Consider the following 23,443-nt stretch of genomic DNA (forward strand, 5'->3'; position numbering starts at 1 on the left):
GTTTCCACTACTCCTAGCACGGACGTTTTACGTGACGCGTGCTCGATTACCTTGGATATGACTGCGGAAGAGCTGAATGAGAAGTACGGTACTAAAACCGTGTGGCAGGGAAGTGGGGTGCTTACTGATAGGATCGTGGAGTCGGCCTTGGAGGCGCAGAGGCCCTTCAGTTTCCATTACAGGGCGTACCTGTGGTTAGTTCTTGGTGGATGTTTGTTTCTGGACAATGAGTGGAAACCGTACTCATCCTTCCTTCCTCAACGAGCTGTTTGTTGAGGACGGTCAGATTAGTGACTACTCCTGGGGTTCCGCTGTGCTAGCATACATGTACCGGCAGTTGGGTACAGCGTCACGAAAAGATGCTGATTCTATCGCCGGCTGTCTTACGCTTCTGCAGGCATGGATCTACGAGTACTTCCCGTGTTTTAGGCCTCAGCAGGGGACCTTGACCAGAGAGCTTACTGTTCCGCGTGCGTCCGCCTGGGATGTCGGATCGGGGTGCCCCAACAAGAGCATGGAGCGCCTCCTCGCTTTTCGTACTAGGTTGGATCATCTGACTGACAATGAGGTGAACTGGCTACCGTACGGAGTTGATCCAGCACGACGCGTGCCTGCTACTCTTTTCATTGGCTGCATCCAGTATCGTAGCATCATTGAGCCATATATGCCTGATCTAGTGGTTCGACAGCTTGGATACGTTCAGGGCATTCCCCCAGCCATCATCAGGCCTGAGAAGGCAAGGAGGCCAACGAACTTGAAGATGTATCGAGTTGAATTTCCGTCAGAGATGACATCTATGATGTGGACTCGGTTTGTTCCCGGTATGTCTTTCAGTGTGGTGTTAGGTGCCCTGAGCAGACTTGGTGGTGGTGGTCCTACGGTCGGTCCTGGGTACATGCAGTGGCTATACCGATTTTCTCATCCTCGTGTTTCTCCAGTTGCGTCATCGCATGAGAGTCGCACACTGCCAGAGAGAACTAACACGGATTACGTAAGAACTTGTGTTTTTATGATGTGTAATTATGATTAGAAAAACGTGTGATTTATTTAATATGTTGTTTTTTAATTGCAGTGGATGGGTCGGTCCATGGAGGTCATCAACAGGACACTGGAGGAGTATCCGAGCTTGTCGCAGGATACAAGAGTAATGGCTGAGGCGCTACGAGCTGACTGGAGGGCGATGATGGGGTTTTAAACTTGATGTTTTTTTGTATTTATTCGTCATGTACTTTAAGGACTGAACAACTGTTTTTGTTTTGTTGTTGAAACTTTGTTTTGTTAAGTTAATTTCTTTACGAATTACATTTCTACAACTAATCATCATACATGCGTGTTACATCAATAAGTTTGTTGTCTAGTTAACGCATCCCACATGTTCCTTCTAGCTACATAACGGTGATCCCAACCTTCAACACTTGGTTCGTGGTTCTCGGTCCACCAACCTGCAATAGGGGGAAGTGGGGAATCTGGTGCAAGTTCAAGCAATATAAAATGTGACGCATAAACTGTAGCGATGACAAACTCCCGTTGTGGTGCCGTGACTCTTCTTCGAGCCCGCAACGGCAAGATAGTGAGACATGGGTACAAGCACGTTGGTACGGTGCCTACACCGAGAATAATAACCATTTCGTTGAACCAAGTAGCAATGGGAAATAAATCTTGAATTGAAACCATCCAATGACGAGCATCAACCGCCCCATCGAATACGCTCCACATTTATCTGAAGCCTTCCAAGCCCGTAAATCCTCTCGTATAGGGATGGATAACCAAGGACCTTGTTAGCGATTGTTTCTCGAGCGTCATACCATCGGCCTTGATCACCAAAGAAGAACTCGGCGACACAACGAAAGTCGCAGTTACCATCGCCAATGACATCTTTCCACCATGTGATGAAAGGCAACATCGGTCCGGGAATCAAGTGTCGATACCGGCTTTGGGTGATGTCTGATTCATCTTCTGCAAATATGTAGGGTTCAGTTATTAGTACAAGAACTCATGAAAAACGATTACACCCACAATACCAAAATCATACCTCCTTGTCGTTGACCAGAGTGACTGTTTCGGCGATTCACATGTTCGAAATAAGACCGATCACGTCTTGTATCGTTGTTCCTCTGTCGACCACGCACCCTATGGTTGATATGAGGTTCTTGGAGGTTATCATGATCCGGATGTAGCTCTTCCTCAATGATGCGTGTCACATTTCGTAGAACAGCATTGTCACTACCAAGTACCTCGTCCATCAGATTTCGAAAATGTGTGGCGTCCTTGGTCGCGTCATTACCGAACGCTGTTCCGTCATTACCATTGTCGATAACCAAAGTCTTCCAGAACTGGTGAATTTGCCTACTATACAAGCCCGTTTCTCGAGCTAAAGACTCATGTATCTGACAAGCACATGGCAAACCATGGGTCACCCGCAATGCACATCCACAACGCTCATACTCCTGATAACTCAGATCCCTCATCCTTTTCGTCTCCTTGTCGAGAATCTTCAAACAATGCTGAGACACCTTGCCGTTAATACGTGACAATGGCAATTGTCGGTACTTCTGACCAATCTTCGACCTAGATGCCTCCAAATCATTACGAATAGCGATGATCTGATTACCAATGTGACAATGAACTCGGGCCCATACGGTATCCAAAGAACCTGCACATTACCAAAAAAACGTTATTATTCATAACAAACATAAATACAACAAAATACATACATCAAATACAACAACCAAAAAACGAACCTGTCGAAGAATCAAACCACATCTTGACGGCCGAATGCTGGCTCTCAACTCTACATGTGCTTGTGTTGCCAAAATGAAGAACTTGGTTAGTCCAAAATGTCACAAACTTCGTTTTATGACAAAGCCAAGTCCTCTCAACATACTCTATCACCTTTGGATAACTTGCCCATTTCAGTTTCATCATCTCTACAGCAGCCTCATAATCCTCCTCGGTTGCAGCGTTCATCACACGTTTCCATCTCATGTTCTTGAATGTCGCATCAACCTTTTTGCTTTTGAACATATCAGTGACACGAGCCTCAACATCTTTGTTAATATGCCATCGACAAAGTAAGTGTGAGGTCCCTGGAAACACTTCCCTCAATGCCGCAACTAGCCCCAGCTCACGATCAGTCAAGAAAACCGACGGTTCCTTATCAAACCCGATCAAGTCTCTCAATCTCTGCAAAACCCATCGATAGCTGGCCGTGCACTCGTTGCGCATGAAGACGTAACCGACGAGGAAATTTTGATTTGTCGGTGTCACACCAACTATCTCAAAGAACGGCATTCCGTATCGGTTGGTCTTGTATGTGGAATCCATACCGATCACATACGAGTACGTCCGTAGGATGTCTATCATGGCTGGATGCGCCATGAAGGCGTGCTGTAAAAAGCCATTATCATCAGACAATTCCCAGTACACATACTGACTCTGTCTAGCCAAATGTAGAAACTGCTGAACAACTCCTCTCCCATCTGACATCTCGGTTCTGAAGTAATTTCGGCAGTTGTAGATGTGTCTGATGTTTGGATGATCCTGAGGAAATTGCTCGGCAATAGTCGCCATGATGTTACGCGGTGCTACCTTAGACTTGGTCATGTTACGCACAACCTGCTTCGCTTCCGGGCTTAACCCGCTTATTTTACGATGCCCCTCTGGATACGCAATCATTGGATGGTTGTGGGTCCCAGTTACATCATTTTTCGCCGTGATAAACCAACAGTCGTCAACAAAATTGTAAGATATCTTGATGTAGAAAGGACAACCATTGGCTTTGGTTTTCGTGTCCTTCCTTATTGCGTTCTCAAGATCTCTCGGCTTACTCCTGCGTCCCCGATCACATCTTAAATATCGATATGGTCGACCATCCCTCTGTCTGTTGAAAGACGATTTCACCAAAATAAATCCCAGATTTATTGCAACAGCATCCGCCCAACTAACTGCTTCATCAAACGTTCGAAAAACCTTGTCTGTCACGAAATTTGCACTATAATCCACCCCGTCACCGCCTTCTTCATCCTCCGAATCCTTTAACAATAAACCAAACAAATGAGGCAAATATTAGTATTATAAATTTAATAATAATACTAATATTTTTATTAATAACAAAAACTATAATACTAATAATAACAACCTTAATAATAATAATAAAAATAATAATATAAATAATAGTAACAACAATAGTGATAGTAATTACAATAACAATAATCATGCTAACAACAACAGTAACAATATTAATAATAATAATAATAATAATAATAATACCAATAATAAGAATAATAACAAAAATGATAATAATAAAAATAAAAATAAAAAATTCGATAATAATAATAATAATAATAATAATAATAATAATAATAACAATGATAATAATCATACTAACAACAACAACAATAACAATAATAATAATAATCGTACTAACAACAACAACAACAATAACAATAACAATAATAATAATAATAATAATAATAATAATAATAATAATAATAATAATAATAATAATCGTACTAACAACAACAACAACAATAACAATAATAATAATAATAATAATAATAATAATAATAATAATCGTACTAACAATAACAATAACAACAACAACAACAATAACAATAACAATAACAATAACAATAACAATAACAATAACAATAATAATAATAATAATAATAATAATAACAAAAACATTAGAAATATAAACATAATTAATAATAATAATAACTAAGATAATATAATAATACTCACAAAAAAAATCAGCAAAAATAATGTTATGAATTTTGAAAGAATTAAAAAAAAAAAAAAAAACGAAATTTTGGACTTCCGCCCATTTTTTCCGGATCCCAGGGGGGAGATCCGCCTAAAAAATCCGGAAGATCTCTCTGGGATCCGGAAATTCCAGGCGTATGTGGGGATCCGCTTAGAATTTCCGGATCCTTGGAGGATCTTCCGGATTTTTTAGGCGGATCTCCCCCTGGGATCCGGAAAAAATGGGCGGAAGTCCAAAAAAAAAAAATTTAAAAAACTACGACTTACAGATTCTTCCGACGACTGCTCCGGCGTATTAAAGTTGTCGTCGCTCATCGTGAATAGTGGGCCCCAACTACCACACTCGGGATTTTTTAAAAATTGGTCGGAATTACCGTACAATGGTGGTCTCGGGTTTTTTGGTGGGTCGGGATTTTTTAAAGACAAGTGGGGGGTCGGGAATAATATTAAACTTTTTACTAGCTAAAGTGAGTCATGGTGGAGCCTTATATGGAATTAAAACAATCAAGGGCAAAATAGTCAATACACATAAAAATGGGAGCGTCATCCTGTAATTTGCGAACGACGAATAGCAGTTCACATTTTGTAACCTAATTTTCATTAAAAATATAATAAAAAAAACAAGCAAGATTATAATTTTCATTTTATAACATATTGTACTTATCAGTTTTGACTTATTACTTCATATCTTTTGAGGCAGTAAGTTACAATAATTATTACTACGTACTTCGGACTCACATTTATCTAGTGGTTAAAAGGTACTCTGTAAACTCGGTAAGGAGGGTTGTTACACCTCACAGGTTTAAACAATTTAATTCACATTTTCAAAAAATGGATATAAGCATTAAATATATTATTTATGTATTTATCTTTGGATAAAACACTTTGGGTTTGGATTTTTTATATATAATTTTGTTTAGTGGAAAGTGTTGGTAAAATACTTGTCGATTCCAATAATAAAATAAAGAAGATAAACGAGAAAATACTTGATTGATGATCTCAAATATACAGTTGTGCCGCAAAATGGAATCTATTGCATTAGAAGCGAAATACGCCGCCACCGGTACAGGTTTCCTGATGACGCACGCCCCCTAATGTTAACACAACTCTCTCCGTAACTCGTGTACCCGAAAAGTGGAATTACTCGAGAACTGTTCAGATCTCAAAGGCTAGGTTTGTGTTTGTGTATTTTGGTTTTCAATAACGAAAATAACGTATGTATGAAATAAGAGTTAAGGAGTAGTATTTATAGGAGAAGAAAGAAAAAGAAACAAAGCAAGGCAAGCTTTCCACGCAAAGCCCAAACCCACGGCCGAGCTATAATTCTCTCGCATGAGAGCTCTCGCTCGGCCCTGCCATAGGCTTTCTGGGCAGCGAGCTATAGTTCTCTCGCATGAGAGCTCTCACTCGGCCCTGCCGTAGGCTTTCTGGGTAGCGAGCTCTAGCTCTCTCGCATGCGAGCTATAGCTCGGACCTGCTGCAAGCCTTTGCTAGCAGCGAGCTATAGCTCCCTTGCTAGCTCGACCTTGCGTGGCTCACTAATATTGCGTGCTACATCTCTTTCTCACTAGCTCCTTGCACACATCGGCACCAAGGTGACCACACTCACTTAACAACACTCCGATTTGCATTACAAGGATTAGCAAATTTCCTACAGAAAGCAATATATATAGACCTAAATTACAGAAAGCAACTGTCTTTAATACGAGGATGTATTTAATTTTCTAGATGAATATCAAGATTGCGTAAAATGAAAGACTTCGTTTTGCAATAGTTTACTGTTAAATGGATGATTATCACTACTCAGTAATCACATGAACTTATGAAAGTGAAAATGACATTTTATTGCCAACTAAACCAACATGTAGACTGCCAACACGTGCCAATTAGTCTACCATATAATTAGAAAGTAATTCGTCTCCTAATATAAAGCCTTATTTCTTTTTTGGGTAAACCAAAATACAACGCCTCTTTTTATTTAAAGGTTGTATTTTTTTACATTATTACCCTCTTTTTGTTGAGTTGTCATCTTTATTCCTTTACTTTTTTTGTACTTTTAACATTAATTTCCAACAATTTCTCTCTCTATTTTTTCAATAATTTTTAACTATTTTTTTTTCTTTCTATCTCTCTCTAACTCCACATGCACATATGTAATTTTAATCATTAGTTTTAAGAAATTTACATCTTTCTTAATTTTCGCGTTAAAACCAAAATAGACTTTATATTAGAGGACGGAGGGAGTAGAGTACAAGATGATACAAAATTCAATATATGTATATAGAAATTTTTGTCTTACCTTCATAAACCTATTTGCTATAGTATTACAAAAGATGGAAACATAATTCAAATTACACTTTACTCATACGAGTGGTATTAAATTTACGACAAAAACTCATGTCAGTTAATATAATGAATGATTGTATATTTTTACGAGCACTTTAGCTTCTTATATGTATTCTTGAAGTTTTAGCGGCAAAAAGCACACTTTAGACACTATGAATCACATTATCGCATGTAACAATAGTTAAAACGGATTAGGGTAATAATCAAATCAAAGGGAAATATACAAATTTACTTTCCATTTTAGAATATATAGAAATGTCACAATCAGATAGCAATAGAAAATTGCTGACCTTATGTGATTTATTAAAGAAAAAAAAATAAAGGATTAAAAGCGACCAACTAGGTCCTATGATGTTTTTTAGTACTGTATAATGTTATATTGTCCTAAGTTAGAAACTAATTATTGAGATTTCATATTTTAAGCAGCCATGGCACATGGATAAGCCACCACATCTATTCTACAGAAAAAGGCAATATACCCTCGAGCACATAGAAATTCAACTATAAAAATTTCAGATTTTCCTGATTAGCCAAAACTTAATGAAGAAAGGATCGTGTTGTTAATAATGTAATTTGAACTAATACGACAATTATATCTAGAGGACTCGACGGATGGAGTACTTCGTAGTATTAAAGCATCTCGGAATAGAGGGGTGATGGTGAACTTTACATCATGTATCACAACTCATCATCTTCACAGTAAAACTTTGGCATAAGCATCTACCTGGAAAAGAAGTACACAACCTGGACCAGCAAATCAGCAGCTAAGCAATTGGCATTTGGCAATAAAAATTGCTATACAAACACACACACAACTTACAACTTTGGCTAGGCACCAAATGACTCAAATATCTTCATGTGCACTTGGTCAGTACATATAAACAAACTCTAAATTCAAAAACATAGTCGTTCCCACAACTTTTCTTCCGTTTAGTCGGATTAATCCTCCGTTTCAAAAAAAACTTTACAATTACTATTTGCACGAAAACGAGTACTAGTAATAGAATTGAAGATAGTCACTATAAAGTTTTTATAAAATCTTCTCTTGTATTTAAGCAAAAGGTAGTGTCATGTGTACAAAAGTATCCCAACTTTCTCTTCCTAAAAAAAACCTTCTTCCTCTCAAAATCAAACAAAAATTAAAGAACAACTTCCTTCCTACCTTCATTTTAACTACATCTCCATCAATTTTTTTCATGTTTTGGGGACCTCTACCTTCCTTCACTAGCCTAAAAAAACCTGCCCTACCCTACAAATTTCTTCCCTTTTTTTCTTTCCTTGTTTGTGAAACTCACTACTAACCCATCTTTACAACACAATTGTCAAGCTTTTCTTTCTTCCTCTTCTTCTCATCAGATTCTTCCCTTGTGCAAAAAGCAAAACCCATCAAAATCTTTTCTTGATCTTCTTCCTTCCTTTGGCAATTGCAACCAACCCATTAGAGACCCACCAACAAAAACCCTACTCAAAAAGTTCTCTTCCTCTGTACATTGAGTCCTTTAACACTGAGTCTACACTAAGCAAACTGGCTACATTGCAATCCCATTGATGTTCTTTTCCGGTAACACAGACAACAAAAGGATTATATCCTCGAAATCGAATGATGATCGGTTGACCAAAGAAGGAACTCGAACACACTACACAAGAGAGCACAGGAAGAACCCCTCAAAAATGCCATTCATCCCAGCAAACTTGAGCCCCTAAACTGATCGATCATCAATGGGGAATGTTCTTAGATTCGTTGTCGCGTGATTGGGCATCATCAACATCCGAATCACTGCCCGAGGAACTCCCTGAATCAGAATCTGCAAATTCACATCACATAATAAGACACAATCCAATTTCCACCACAATGTAGTAACAACAACATACACCAAAACATAAGGTAATGTTTATAAATCAGTGTATATACCACTTGAAGAAGAGGAATCACTGCCTGAACTGCTTGAACTACTACTACTAGTATCACCACCACCACCGCCATGGTTTTTATCGTTGTCTTTGTCAATTTCCACTGGTGGGAAATTGTGAACCTGAATTTCATCATCATCCCCCCCAATATCCACATCTTCATCCTTCGCCGTTTCCATCACCCTCTCACTCACACCAACCTGAAATTACAATCAATTTCACAACCCAATTCAGCAACACAACTAACCCAATCAGGCATATTGATTCAATTCAATACAATGCAACGCCAACACAATACCAAAAATTCGAGCTTTGAAATCGGAAATTACCTGCTCGTGATCACCATGATGATGACCCACATTGTTGTTCTGCATATCCATCAAAGCTTGCCTCCTCATCTTGCTCACCATCTTCTTGTAATTAGTAACAAATCGATCGAGTTCCCACAGAGTTTCAGTATCAACAGCCTCAATGTCAAGCTCAATTTCATCCCCATCTTGTGTCAAATGCCCATTTCTCTTCCTAATTATCTGAATCACTTGAGACATCTTCTCCTCTGGCAAACTCTGCAACCCAGCTCCCAATTTATGCTTCTCTTCCATATTCATTTCCCTCTTATTGGGATCCTTAGCTTTCGGCTTCGGCAACTTCCCACTTGATCCTCTCCCTGTCCCCACTGACCCAGCTCGCACCACCTCTTGCAATGACATATGAGATGGTTCCGGAGCAGGGGCATGATTAACAGGAGCCGAAACAGGCTCAGGCCTTGGTGGAGGTGGTTCCGTCCGTGGTGGAGGTTCCGCCCTCGGTTCAGGCCTTGGAGGAGGAGGAGGAGGAGGTTCTACCCGTGGTGGGAGTTCCACAACTCGGGGTTCCAGCCTTGGCTCGGGCTTTTTCGGAGGACTACTCTCGATCCTTGGCGGTTCTGGAGACGGGTTTTTACTCCAAGAATTCCCCTGTACTTCATCAACAACCACCACAGCATCCTCCTTGGGCCGAGCTTCTACCTTCTGCTGCCTCATAAACTGCTGCTTCTCAGACTGAAACTTGTGATAAACAGGGCGATAATACTGCTCGAATTTCTCAAGAAATCGCTCCGCCAATATATTAACTTCATGCCCTTTAGGGTTATAAGTAAGTGCATTGTTGAATGTCAATCGAACATCAGCAGCAAATTCATCAGGCGTTCGATAAAACCCCTTTACCCCCAAATTCTTCTTAATTGTTCCAAGATCCATCGGCCGCTTAACAATGGTATGATAATCATGTAATCCCATACCAACAACATCAACTGGTTCATTGAAAATATACCCAGCTTTCTGCTTCATCAGCTTAGAAAGAACTTGCGCACACATCTTCATCACTTGGGAGCTTGCCACATACGCCGATTGCGGCTGCTGTTTCCCTCGTTTCGTCTCCTTCACCGCCTGCTGGACCGGAAATGGGCGCTTCTTGGAGGGATTGCTGATGTTATTCGAACCGTTTCGAAGCTCGCCGGTTTCGATTCGATTCGATAGAGACCGAACTTTGTCGAGCTCCGACATCAATCGACTCTTTAACAATTGAATCTCCGACTTCGAAAGCCCCGTAATGTCGTAGCTGACGTAAGGGGCGATTGACGTATCATTTGACGACTTCCGATGATGATTAAACGACGCAGTATTGTCATTTACAGGAGGATTCAGAAATTCATCCCCATTTTGATGGTTTAATTGCTTCCTGGAAAAGTGGTGGTTGTGATTTTGGTTATGATTGTTGTTGTTGGGGGTAAAATTAGGGTTAGGGTTAGGGTTAAGAAAAGGGATTTTTCCCATGAAATTAGTCGCTGTTCTTGGTGGTTGATGATGATGATTTGGTGAGAGAAAATTACTCGTCTCATTTCGGCTAACTAACATCGTCGACGCCATGAAAACCGACAAATCTCCGGCGAAAATCTCGAGGTTTCCCGGTTACCGGTCACCAATGCGTCTTCTTCTCTCTCTAGCTTACCACCCACCATACCATTTGCCCAATTCCGATCACCGCTCACCGGCAAATAGGAGAGAGAAAATCACCGTCAAAATTTCCCGGCAACCGGAAATTCCCGACGATTTCTGTAAATTTTTGGTGGTATTTCTGTAAATTTTTCTAGAGAGAGAAAATCAAATCAAAAAGAAATTGCTAGAGAGAGAAAGATCGATCAAAATTGATGAATTGAAGATAATGATTTAGGGTTTACCCTTGATGAGAGCGAGGAATCAGTGAGAGGAGGCATCGCTTCTTAAAGGCAACCAAGATCTGCCCGTTTAATTCCCGGGCAGAATCTCAACCGTTGATCTTACTCAATTCATGATCCAACAGTTAACCCGTGTTTCTCTCTCCTACCCGTAATTGTGACCGTAACACCTGTCACAAACGGCTTAGATCTGAGGGAGAGTACACGTGGAGAGATGTGAGTCGTTGGATGATGTGGTTTGGGTTTTTGGTTTTCGGGTGAATTTGAATTGAATGTGCCCTACATTTAGGGTTTGGAGAGAGGAGAGAGAAAGTAAAGTGGGACCCAGCGATGACGTGGATAAGTCCAACTGTTGTAGCAGGTCATCAGGGAAGTCTTGGTACTGGCCCACGCGCGTATCGTATTAGTCAAGGACGCGTGGAACATACTTCCGTTTTTTTTTTTTTTTTAATTTAAAAAATGAGTAATTATTTATTTTTTTGTTGGATAAGAAAAATACGGAGTGAGGAAACTTTATCCATAATAAATTTTGTTGTTATTTTAATGCTTTATTTTTTTTCATTTTTTTTTTTTGAGGTTAGGTGGAGATGGCATGTTTAAAATTTTGGAAAAGAGTTGTTTTGATAATTAAATATCATTAAGGGGTCATGTAAACAAAAAAAAAATTTGGAAAAGAGTTGTTTTAATAATTAAATATTGCACTATCTATCTTTCAAAAAATAAAAAAAAATAATTAAATATCTATTTGCACCAAGAAAAATAAATGATTAAATATCTGTAAATAGTGATAACTAGCTTAAGTCCTATGCAACGCCCGGTTGTTACTAACTTTTATATTGTAATGCTATTTTAATAATACTTCACGTAAATAAAGGTATATAATTTTTAAAAAAAAATTAAGTTTAAGGTCTATAGTGTTTTATATTAAAAAAATGAAAATTTTGATTAATACCTTTTCTCTTTTAAATTGAAATCAAGTTTATTGCAAAAGTAGTAAAGTGAAACAAAGAAAAAATTGATAATATTATATGAATCTTAGGTAATAGTATTATTTTGATCATCAATTTGTTCATTTTTTTTTATAAAATACATAAAAGATATGTAAAAGTATTCCAATTTATTGTATATGGAAAGAATATGGTTGTCAATTCAGAAAGAATATGGTTGTCAATTCAGAAAGAATATATTATGAATTATAAATAGTTTTTTTGCGGAAAAAAAATAAAAAATAAAAAAACCAAAATCATGGAGGGAAAATTTATAACCAGTAAATGACATGTCATTTCTGATTTCGCTTTTAGTATAAAGTTATTATTGATTATCCATTAATTTATTTGATTTTTTTAACTAGTTCTTGCACCAGAGTAAGTGAAACCACAAGTTACTGCATTATTTCCATGATAAAACCCTTAAAAATATTTAACTTGATTGAATGACATAAAATATGATAATACCTAATGGCCAACACGTTAGAATTTAAACTAAATTAAATTATACAGTAGTAAAAATTCTAAATAACATGTCCAAATCAAAATTGTAAATTACTTCCTCCGACAAGTTAACCGTACACGATGTTCAAGCTATGCGAATAATACTAATCAATCAAGTATGCCATGGATCAGATGAATAATATTGGGTGCTTCTGGGTGTACAAAATAATTAGACTTTCCCATAGGACGAACCATCTATATTAGGGGGAAAAAATCACATAATCTTTGTTTTTATAAAAGAGAAAGATTTCTGAATGTAAACCATAAAATTCTCTATGCTAACAAGTAACAAAACTGGAAGTTTGGAATGCTTATAGACTGCTGGTAGAAAGCAAGAAGCACACAGAACCAAAACTTCTGATCACGGGGACAACATACCAAGCTCCCAGAGTGCAACTCCGATCACGGTGAAATCGTACCATGTTCATTCTGTATCACGATTATGCGAAACCCAGAATTTTACAAATCCTGACTTAAAATTGCATCTCATTTCTTCAAAGCAAGAAATGACTCACCAAAGTGAGTCTCACAAGCAGCATGATCATCAGGCTCTAATGTCTTAAGAAATGATTTAGTCATGCTGTGGGTGGATACAATCTGGAAGACTTTACTGCAAAACTTCCTTACATCAGCCCGTCTTGACTGCTTCTCCGGCATATGCCTTGCCAACTGTTTTATCAAGTGACTCAGTTTAGACGTATGAGCTTTCAAAAACTTCTTTGACGCCTCCCCTTCACTTTCTGCAAGGACTGACTTCAAGGTTTCCAACACTAGTTCAAGTGCTTCAACTCGTCGGTAATCAGACTTTGCATCTGCACATTTTTCCACAAGAAATCCAAAAAGTTGTCGCGCAACCCAGGGCCTTCTCTTGAATACTTCTTTCAAGAACTCAGGCTTCAGTTGGGACTTCTTGGTTTCGAAATATTTAGTTAAGGCTTCCTTGAAACTTTCAAAGACAGAATTGAGATCGGACTCAGATATTTTTCTTCCCTCGATAACCTTTAGGAGCCAATATGTCGATTGCTGAGCAAGGGAATTGATCATCTTGTATCTGTTCCAGGAAAATGACTTCTTCTGTGGTACATTACCAGCAGTTTTCTTTTTCCGGAACGGTCTGGAAGCCAACCGAAGGCTCTTTTCTAGGAGACCTTCCAAGGTAGTGAGTTGCACATCTTCTGACTTGGGATAATCCTTTGCCTTAAAGATTTTTTTCTGCACAATTCCCCATATACGTTGAGCAAGCTGTTCACTGCCTTCAGTTGTACTGGGATTGACAAATGCTTGCACCAAATTTGAATATACAGTCAAGACCCTTGATGAACCTGTTATTCAAAATAAGCAGAAACGCAAACACGAGTAAAACAGCAGATGAAAGTTTAAACAGCTCCAAAATGAGCATATGACACCGAACGAACATAAGCAGATTTGATGGTTGCCAGAAAACCGAGCCATGATTAAATTCTAGTATATGGTGATATCACTGACATGTTACAGATGGCCATTTGTTCTTTTAGAAATGACCACTAATTTCAGTTCATTTGAAAAATAACTTTACAAGGCAACAAAAAACGCATGGTGTTAATTTTAAAGGGCTGCACAAAACATGGTTTCCAGAAAGTGATCAAGCATAAAAAGCCTTCAAATCAGTTTTATAAGGGACTTCCCAATATATAAAACACCTAATAGACTCTGTTTCTTTCCTTCTATCCCAATAAATTGTGCCCATATCACCTTTCTCACTTTCTCAGTATCTTAGCCCCACCACACCATATGTAGTTATGTACCCACTTTTTTTTTTTTTTTTTTTTTTTTTTGAAACAAAGTCATGTACCCACATTTTAAATCATGAAAAACAACAGAACAAAAAATAAATAAAGTATATACTAGTGCCCCTTTGGCATGTCTCAATTGGAGATAATCGGACATCGATTTCAGAACAAGGCACGACAAATGCGAAAATAGATGGTAAGCTAATTAGTCATGTGAATACCCATGCAAAGTCCTGTATTAGAAATTTAGAATAAATCTAATCTATCAATCCAAGGAAGACATAAAACAAATCAGGCTCGGTCATCTTATATTCTAGATTGATTCCCTATATAGTTTAGGTGACAGCAATCTGAGTTTTAGAAAGAGAGTTGAGACAGGGGGCAGGATTTGTCATGACTTCAAGCTAGGACTAGGTTATTATCCCAATAGTTACCTGGATTCTCATGAAGATAGATTTCTAGCAGGGAGAGAACACGGAGTTTAAATAGTACAAGCTGGGCATGAGCAGTGTCACCCCCAGCTTGGTTTTTCCGTTCCTGAAATATCTTTGCAAGATAGGAATCCATCCGGAACATGGCCTCATCATCCATGTTATCATCTGAATAATCATCTTCATCAGAAGCCCCAGAAAGTTCTTCATCTGATGCATCAGCTCTAACTGTAGCCTCAGTATCATCAGTCACTAAGCCAGTTTCGACAGTATCAGCTTCATCAGATTCTTCTGCTTCTTCAATATTAAGAAGATCATCGTCGTCGCCATCACTACCCTCTACACCATCTGCATCCTTACGCCTAGCGGGCTTTAGATCTTTCTTTATCACCCGCAGCATACGGAGCAGCCCATCATCAGTAACATCATTACAAAAGTATCTAAAAACCTGCAAAGAAAATAAAGGTAGAATCATGACTAATGGAGAATACAGCTTATAAATCCAATTAAACTATACAGGCATGCATGGTAAGAGTTAACAGACACAGGAAGATTGTGTCAAACCATTTAGATCCCAGAAAAAAACATAGGGGGAGAGGAGGGGGTGGCATCTTGCAAAAATGATCACATTTTTCCTTGGGCATAAATAAACAACATAAGAAGCATACATTCAAGCACTGACTTTCAAAACATTGCCAAAAAGACCAGCCACCAAAATTTTAAGGAATAATATACATATTGAAACAAGCGATAACCTCTCTTAACCATGACATCCAACAAATTAGCAGATTAAATGATCGAAATACATGAAGCCCAAGGCAAGCATTTAAGTCATTTAGCATTCGTTCTTTCACAAAACTAATTGCCAGGTAGTCAGGTACAGACCAGAGAAGCTTACTCATAAGGACAATGATGACCCAACCCCAAACATCCTAACGCAAAACAAAGGGACAGATAGATTAAATACTGTCGTTATGGTAACCTAGATGGCTTAGCATCAGTAATAAACACATTTTGAGAATACTCAGGTGGAAAAATATTTTATCTTACTCTGCAATCAACTCTATGCAGATCAAACATCAACTTAACCTAAATTAGGAAAATTAATACTGTTGGTGTGGTCTATAAAAATCCTTGCATATAACCTTGCCCCCAAAACATAAGTACTTGTAAATCATGTCTACTAAAAAAGTTTGTAATCATGGCTGTTACCTGCTCAACAGCGGATCTCAGAGGAACAGATGACTGTGGCAACAGTGACAACAATGTGTCCACTAAAACATCCATCAATTCAGGGGATTCACCATCTTCGGCCTCATCCTCCCCAGAAGACTCGGGGGCATCAAGAACAGAAAAGGCTTTCCGACAACATATTATAAGTTCAGATGCAGCTTCTGTGAATTCACCAGGCCGCAAGAGAAGTTGAAGCAGCAATTGAATGAGCAAGTACCTCAATGCATGTAGCTTGTTTGCATCTGCACTAAGTCCGAAGTTTCTCTCCTGAAATCAGAAGCAGTCAATAGATAAATATTCAACCATCGTTGTTCATCACATGTGCATGACAACCATAGGAAATAAAAATCTAGAAATGCATACATACAGAAAATAAAAATTAAGATGTTCAGCAGATGTGTCTGAGAAAAAGACTTGGAACTCTCACTTTTACTCACAAAAAAAACGCTCACAAGCAACTAAACTTAACCCTACCCCATTTCAAGCTCTCCTTCCCTCCTTTTCTCACACAACTCAACTGAAAGGCTAGGTCTATAAAAATGAAATTAAAAAAATGCAACGAGGCAAACCTCTCTTGAGAGGGACGATTCCAAAGACTGCAGCTTTTTGAATGCCTTCTCATCTTCATTGCTCAAGGGCCGAACAAGGGAAACAGAAGGAATGGTGCACAATGTGCCCAGAAAACGCATGAAATAATAGCCAAGGTCATTTGTCTCAAGGCTATTAGTCAAAATATGAGGCCCCTCAGCTTTTTGAGCAATAGAAAGCAGCAACTGAAGCTGATCAATACACATCTTGCAAAGAGCACTTGAGATGGGTGTTTTTGGCCATTCAAACTTCTCTTGTAGTTCAAATGATGTCACTTCTGTACCAAGTGATGCGGAAAACAGACCTTGCACAGCTAGAAACTTCATCACTTCCTTCTGCACCCGGAATTTAGCTTCAGGGTCCAGTGTCAGATGTTTAAGAAAAGTTGGGAGTGACTCCACAATCCAACTTTTCATAAGATCAGAATTAGTAGACCTGTCATTAGAATCCTTATCCTCGACTAAACCTATCTCAGAATTGTCATCAATAGTTTGGCTTTGATCCGGAGATTCATCTGAGGTATAATCTTCATTGACAAACATGCTAGTCAATTTTTGCATGAAAAGCATGCAGCCAGATTCGGTTGTGAAACCTGCTATTAAATCTTTAATAGTTTTTGCTCGAGTAATACAATCAAACCTCCCACCACTATGCTTCTGTAGAGCCACGACCACAAAAACTCTTTTAATGTCATCAGAGCCAACCCAGTCTAACAATTCTTTGAGAAAATGTTCTGCAACTTTGTACAGCCAAGAATCCTTGGTAGACAATATATCCATGAGGCCCTGAACAAACTTATGGGAGAGAACAATAGGGATATGAGAAGCAGGTAGCCTTGGAAGCATTAGAAGTAAAACATCAAATGCTAAGTGTTTTCGATCATGTGATGAGGTCAGAAGGGCTCCTTCAAGGATCACCTCACAGAAACATCTAAGACTCTCTACAATATCTTCATCAGAAGAGCTCGATCTGCGACTCTTCTTGTTCTTTTTAGTTGAACTTAAACTTGATGAGGAATTAGCATCTTGCGAAACTGTATCTGGTAAGAGAAGGTTGAGCAGGAGTGGCCAAATACCATGAACTCGTGGCTGGCAAAATGTTGACTCCTGTAATTTTTTTTAAGGAAATACACACATTAGGTAAGATGCTAATAAACATAGCACAAAAGGAGAAGAGGGCAATAAGATTCACCTTTAAGCAATTAGCAACTGATGTCAAATGGTCAACAGTGAAAAACCTGCTTGGGCTGAATGGATGAGGTAAAAGGTTACCAAAGACAGTACTATCAGAGGCAATCTTTTGCTGAATTTTTATTGCTAGAAGCAGGGCGTCAGGATTTCCAATACTTGTGGCTCCTTCAAACCACTCACGAAGTCCAGGAGCAACAAGGATATGATTTATCACAGCTTCTTTAGGCAACTACAAAACAAATTAAGAGAATTGAGTTTCTTTTCCCCATTGCACCATAAAAGCAACAAAATATCACATGCCTATGAATGAAGTCAATGAAAAACCTAAAATTGCGAGAGACAAGAGCACTATTATAATTAGATATCCTAATCTTACATCCATGATTTTACAAACAAATACTTCAGGAGTAGAAAGATTTTCTATTTCCATTGCTGCTCATAGACTATATGAGAAAAGGGAGGCCTTACAAAAAAGAATTGCAATTCAAAAAAAGCATCAAATTCATCAATTTTGATATCTACTTCTAACTACTGACTTCTATAGAAGGTCTCAGTCACAAATCAAAATCAAAGTACAGCTATCTAATAAGCATTTACGTAATGCATAACTGTAGGGGTCACCATACAAACTTTACATACATTATCCTATGACCAGCCTAATTAAATAGTAAATTCCAGTTCATCACATCAAGTGTATCTCTTAAATGGTAACATCACGCTAGTTAATGAAGCAACAGATCCATCTTGAAACTTGCAAACTATTTATACCAAGTAATGACATACCCACCAATGCACAAGACGCACCAAGGTTATATCAGTCCAGTAGGAATTGAGTACTATTAGATCCAAGCCTCCAAGGACAGAGATTTTGCTGATGTCAGATGGCCTATATTAATAGGACTCTTCATTTACCTCAAGTAATTTGGGTCGACTAAATGACACTCCGACAAATTCTGGACACTCTACAATTTATTTTGGACCAAAAACATGAAAACTAGGTGGCCACATCTATGCAAGCATATAGGCATGTAGCTGAATCCATAACCACACAATTAATATCAATGTTATGCATCTTGCAAAAAACACAATAAAGCATATAGCACAAAGCAAGACAGTCATGAATGTGTTAACTACGCATTACCATCTCCATTAAATTCAGAAGCACCGAAACAGCTGGCTCTTGCAGGTACCGTTTCTTGGATGCCAGAGCGATAAGGTGACTTGTAAAATCTTTGATGTAAGGAGTATTTCTATCAGAAATCCATTCTTCCTTCAGTCTACCTGACCTTGCAATGGCACCGTAAGCAAAAAGACGACCCAACAGACAATCCCTTACCTCCTGGAGTGTGCAACAAACACAATATATGTAAATATCGGTTATAATAATAATAATAATAATAATAATAATAATAATAATAAGAATAATAATAATAATAATAATAATAATAATAATAATAACCAGAACCAGGCTCAGCAGCAACCAAAATCAAGGAGTGCATTTTCTACCTGGCCTTTCATTGAAGAAGTGACCTCCAATGAATCAACTATCAGCTTTAGAACAGAATCAACTCTGATCTTAGAATTTGTATTGACTAAAATTGTCAAACCTAAAGCAAATCCTTGTCTTGCACACTGCACCAAAAAAAATTATCACTTTAGATGATGACTACATGTAAGAGATGCAACTTGGTTCCACCTAAAGATCACCCATAAAAAATTAAACTTTAAGACCATCAAGAGCAAGAAAACAATTCCTATGTAATTCACTTCTATCATTAAATACAGCTACAAGGAAGGGAATAATCTCCCTGATAACTGGCACCACAAAGCAACTAATCATTGTAAAGCAAAATTTGCAAATTTCCCAGCCTCCAAAGTTCAGAAGCCAGAGAGACAATAAAAAATTAATCAGTTGTACCTCTCTTGACGAAGACACACCACGAATAAGCCTTCTAACAGCATATTGTACAGGTTGTGCACAGTTATCCAGGCCATCATCCTTTGCAGCTTCCAATTGAAGGCCACCTTGAGCAGCATCATTACTTCCACTCTGTCCATAAGCCTTCTGAATTTCCTGCAACTCGACCGCCAATTTCTCAGCAGCAGCTTCTCTTTTAGAAGCATCAGCTGACGCCAACTCAGTAAAAACCTCGATATGTAACACGGGCTGACCATTTGTGGTTCCCGGGTCCTCAATTTTCGACAAAGAAGTTTGTTGAACAGGCTTTATCTCCTTGCTCTCAATAGCACTACTATGTCTCACCTTATCTAACAATTTCCTCTTCTTTCTCCTCTCCATAGGTTTAGTAGAGCTCGGAACGGGAGTCGAAGGTCCATCACTCACTCCACCTTCAGCTCGCAACTTCTTATCCTTCCCCTTCTTATTCTTCTTACTCAAACCCGTCTTTTCGTTAGAAACTTCACCTTCTACAACAACGTCTTCCCCCTCTACAGAACTAGGACCTCTCTTCTTGCTTCCCATTACAACCAACTACTTACAATTAACACTAAAACCTGTTTTAGGGAAATACCCATAAGAACTAACATCAAATTCCAACATTAAAATACCAATACTTTTGAAACAAATTACTATAAATACTGAAATGGGCATGCATTTTATGCAATTGGGTATCTAAAATTGAAATCATAAACTAATTTCACAATGCTCAGATAACAATTAGTCTATGATACCAAATTAAGCCAAAATATCTCACTTTTTAAAATAAAATTAAAAAAATAAATAAATAAATAAATCGACCAATTAACACAGATTTATGGAATAATGAAATTGAAAAACTAAACAGAAACTTGAATTGAACAAATTAGCTTACCTTGATAGAGAAAATCGGAGAGATAAACTGAAAGGCTAATAGAGAAGATATGAAAGGGTTTAAGAGTTGAAGGTGAAGTAGGGGTTTAAGGGTCGACGAATTCCGGCGTTTTTTTTTAGGTTGGAGTAAGGAAGAAAGAGAACGATTTTTTTTATTTTTTTCAGGAACGATTTTTCTTTTTTCTTTGTTTTTTTTTTTTTTTTTAAGGACTAAGGTTTTTTTTTTCTCTGAAGTGTTTAGTCATTTACCTTAAATTCTTTTTTTTTTTTTTACGGTTGTAATTAAATAAAATACTCCTTCTATTCTTATTTATTTGTTCCATATTCTATATTTGAATGTCGTTTAAAGATTGCTCAGTTTCCTTATTTGATAATACATCTCTACCATAATACTATCAACCCCACTTGCACACACTTATAAAACTTAAAGACAAGGATACCCCCAATCCACTTGCAAACTTTTGTTCAATCCTTAATAAAGAACATTTTGCCAATTGCCTATAGACCAGCACACGAAATACTGTACTCATTATTTATCACCTCACATTTTGGTCCGGGTCGGTGGCCGCAGGCTATAAACCGGATTTTGGGTCCATTGTTTACGCCTAACCCCAAGTTTTTTTTTTGGGTCGAATAACTCTTGATACAGGAATCATCTAGCATGTAAGAAGATAGGAAGAGCGCTTGAGAAAAGAGGAGTTGCTATGGCATCCTAACACCCAGTTGTTTTCTTTAAGCTTATGCCCATCTTTATTTACATTGAGTTAACCTAACGGGTTCATCTAGCGGAAAGCGAAGAATAATTACAGATCGATCATACACTCTTGCCAGTCACATGTGGTGAGTATGATTTTCATCCCTATCCCCACCCCACCACCCGTAAAACCAAGACTCATCATTCTCTGGCCACAAAGTAACAACAATTAGGTACGTGGTAAATACTATTAAATTAGGAACAAAGAGACTACCACAATATACTTAATTTGTTCAGGGTATTTCTCAAGCAAAAATTATATTCGCCAACTATTCAAGTTTAATCTCCATTTATTTTTAAAACTAATTAAACATCTCATGTTTGTCGATGCTCATCTTATACTATGATATATTTAATTATACTTTAGTAAAAATTAGGTTAGAACCCGTGCGATGCACAGCTTATATATAATCTATTCTTATAATTTGTATTTTTTTAAAATATGGATAAATATAAATAAGAATTATGCACTTTGTACAAAAATATTTGTAGTTTTATAGTTATAGATTTTCATCAAAATTATGATATAATACATGTTCAACGTCGCCTAATACATATTTCAACGTAGGAGTCCATTTATTAGTGTGTTGTTTACAATTGTTTCATTTTTTAAAGATAAATTGATAGGTTGTAGTTGTAATGTAGAAGTTTCTAATATTTTTCTAATATTCAAATTTCAAAATTGTTAAATATGGTAGCTCCACAAAAAAAAAAAAAATAATAATAAAGATGACATCATCCTTGCATTTAGGCGGGAAACAATTTATTATGTGAGTGACATGTGGACAGTGATGACGTCAACAACGTTTTGTTTCAGTAATAATTAATAGATTATTCAAAAAAATCTGTAGTAATAGTTTAAAACCATACATGTGAACATGTCTACATAAAGTTCTTTATTTTTTTGTTTACATGTTAATTAGAAACTTATACCTTGTTTTAATTCTATTGTCCTTTTTTTGACAAAATAGTGCAATATTGTACGAGTAATTAACAATTTTCAAGTTATGCATTACAAAAAAAGTATATATATATAAAAATTACTAACACACTAAATTGAGACGAATTTAATAATACCCCCACATGACTCTGATTTGAATTATACATATCCTTAAAGTGTTAAATTTATTTAAACATTGAAAATAGGACACTGAATTAAGAACAAAAAGAGACTACAAAATAATTAATTTTTTAAAAAGTATTTTATTCCAGATATGAATTTAGACCCTACGTCAAGCATTTCATGTTTGTCCGTGTATATCTTATACCAATAATATCTTTATTTTTTTTATAAAAAAAAAACTACTATTAATTTTTGAAATTATACATTTTTTTAATAAGGTAAGAAAAAGAGAAAAATTAGGAAACTCTTCGCACGAGGGGAATTCCTAATGCGACTGGAGAGTAGATAGGAATTAATGAAGAGTTGTTACAAAGACTAATGTCTGTAATATTAATAACTAAATGACCCCACATTAGCAACCCAGTTCGCCGCTCTATTTGCCTCTTGATAAACATACTTAATGTTCCAGTTGTCGAATCTGCTAAGAAGGCAGCATATGTCTGTAATGATATGCTCGATCTGCCATGGAATTGACCAAGTACTTATAACTGAGTTGATGACTAGCAAATTATCACCTTCGATGTGAATATTCTTGATCCCTTTCTCGAGAGCTAGAAGAATGACTTTGTGAAGTGAAGTAGCTTCTGCTATGAAAACCTTGGTAATGCCGAGATTGAAAGCGCGCGCTCCAATAATTGTCCCAGTGCCGTCTCTGATGATGATTCTCGCTACTACAGAGTTGTTGAGAAATGAACCAACGAAGTTGAGTTCGAATGAGTTGTTGGGTGGTGCCTAGTAGGAAACCATGATGGAGGATGGGGATGTATGATGAAGGAGAGTGGAATGGGACATCTGAATA

The 23,443-nt window shown here is 37.5% G+C and overlaps 4 protein-coding genes across 4 annotated transcripts; 1 reads left to right on the forward strand and 3 right to left on the reverse strand.

The window, feature by feature from the left end:
• The first annotated feature begins 226 nt into the window (after window positions 1–226).
• On the forward strand, window positions 227–1,310 carry LOC110740043 (protein MAIN-LIKE 1-like). The gene is made up of 2 exons (XM_021920528.1): window positions 227–991; window positions 1,073–1,310. Exons 1-2 carry the CDS (start codon window positions 227–229, stop codon window positions 1,193–1,195), a joined length of 888 nt encoding a protein of 295 aa, XP_021776220.1. The 3' UTR covers window positions 1,196–1,310.
• On the reverse strand, window positions 1,274–6,453 carry LOC110740042 (protein FAR1-RELATED SEQUENCE 5-like). The gene is made up of 4 exons (XM_021920527.1): window positions 5,032–6,453; window positions 2,742–4,032; window positions 2,033–2,653; window positions 1,274–1,956 (listed from the first exon to the last, which is right to left on the reverse strand). Exons 1-4 carry the CDS (start codon window positions 5,077–5,079, stop codon window positions 1,688–1,690), a joined length of 2,229 nt encoding a protein of 742 aa, XP_021776219.1. The 5' UTR covers window positions 5,080–6,453; the 3' UTR covers window positions 1,274–1,687.
• Window positions 6,454–8,123: 1,670 nt separating this feature from the next.
• On the reverse strand, window positions 8,124–11,249 carry LOC110740044 (transcription factor GTE7-like). Its single transcript, XM_021920529.1, has 3 exons — window positions 9,351–11,249; window positions 9,023–9,221; window positions 8,124–8,915 (listed from the first exon to the last, which is right to left on the reverse strand). The coding sequence occupies exons 1-3, from the start codon at window positions 10,926–10,928 to the stop codon at window positions 8,827–8,829; spliced, it is 1,866 nt and encodes a 621-aa protein (XP_021776221.1). The 5' UTR covers window positions 10,929–11,249; the 3' UTR covers window positions 8,124–8,826.
• Window positions 11,250–12,681: 1,432 nt separating this feature from the next.
• On the reverse strand, window positions 12,682–21,238 carry LOC110740045. Its single transcript, XM_021920530.1, has 9 exons — window positions 20,769–21,238; window positions 19,856–20,451; window positions 19,444–19,569; window positions 19,079–19,276; window positions 17,939–18,166; window positions 16,729–17,853; window positions 16,139–16,426; window positions 14,930–15,374; window positions 12,682–14,048 (listed from the first exon to the last, which is right to left on the reverse strand). Exons 2-9 carry the CDS (start codon window positions 20,417–20,419, stop codon window positions 13,213–13,215), a joined length of 3,810 nt encoding a protein of 1,269 aa, XP_021776222.1. The 5' UTR covers window positions 20,420–20,451; window positions 20,769–21,238; the 3' UTR covers window positions 12,682–13,212.
• Between the last annotated feature and the right edge of the window lie 2,205 nt (window positions 21,239–23,443).

This window comes from Chenopodium quinoa, unplaced genomic scaffold (assembly GCF_001683475.1).
Source record: "Chenopodium quinoa cultivar QQ74 unplaced genomic scaffold, ASM168347v1, whole genome shotgun sequence".
Classification (NCBI taxonomy): domain Eukaryota; kingdom Viridiplantae; phylum Streptophyta; class Magnoliopsida; order Caryophyllales; family Amaranthaceae; genus Chenopodium; species Chenopodium quinoa.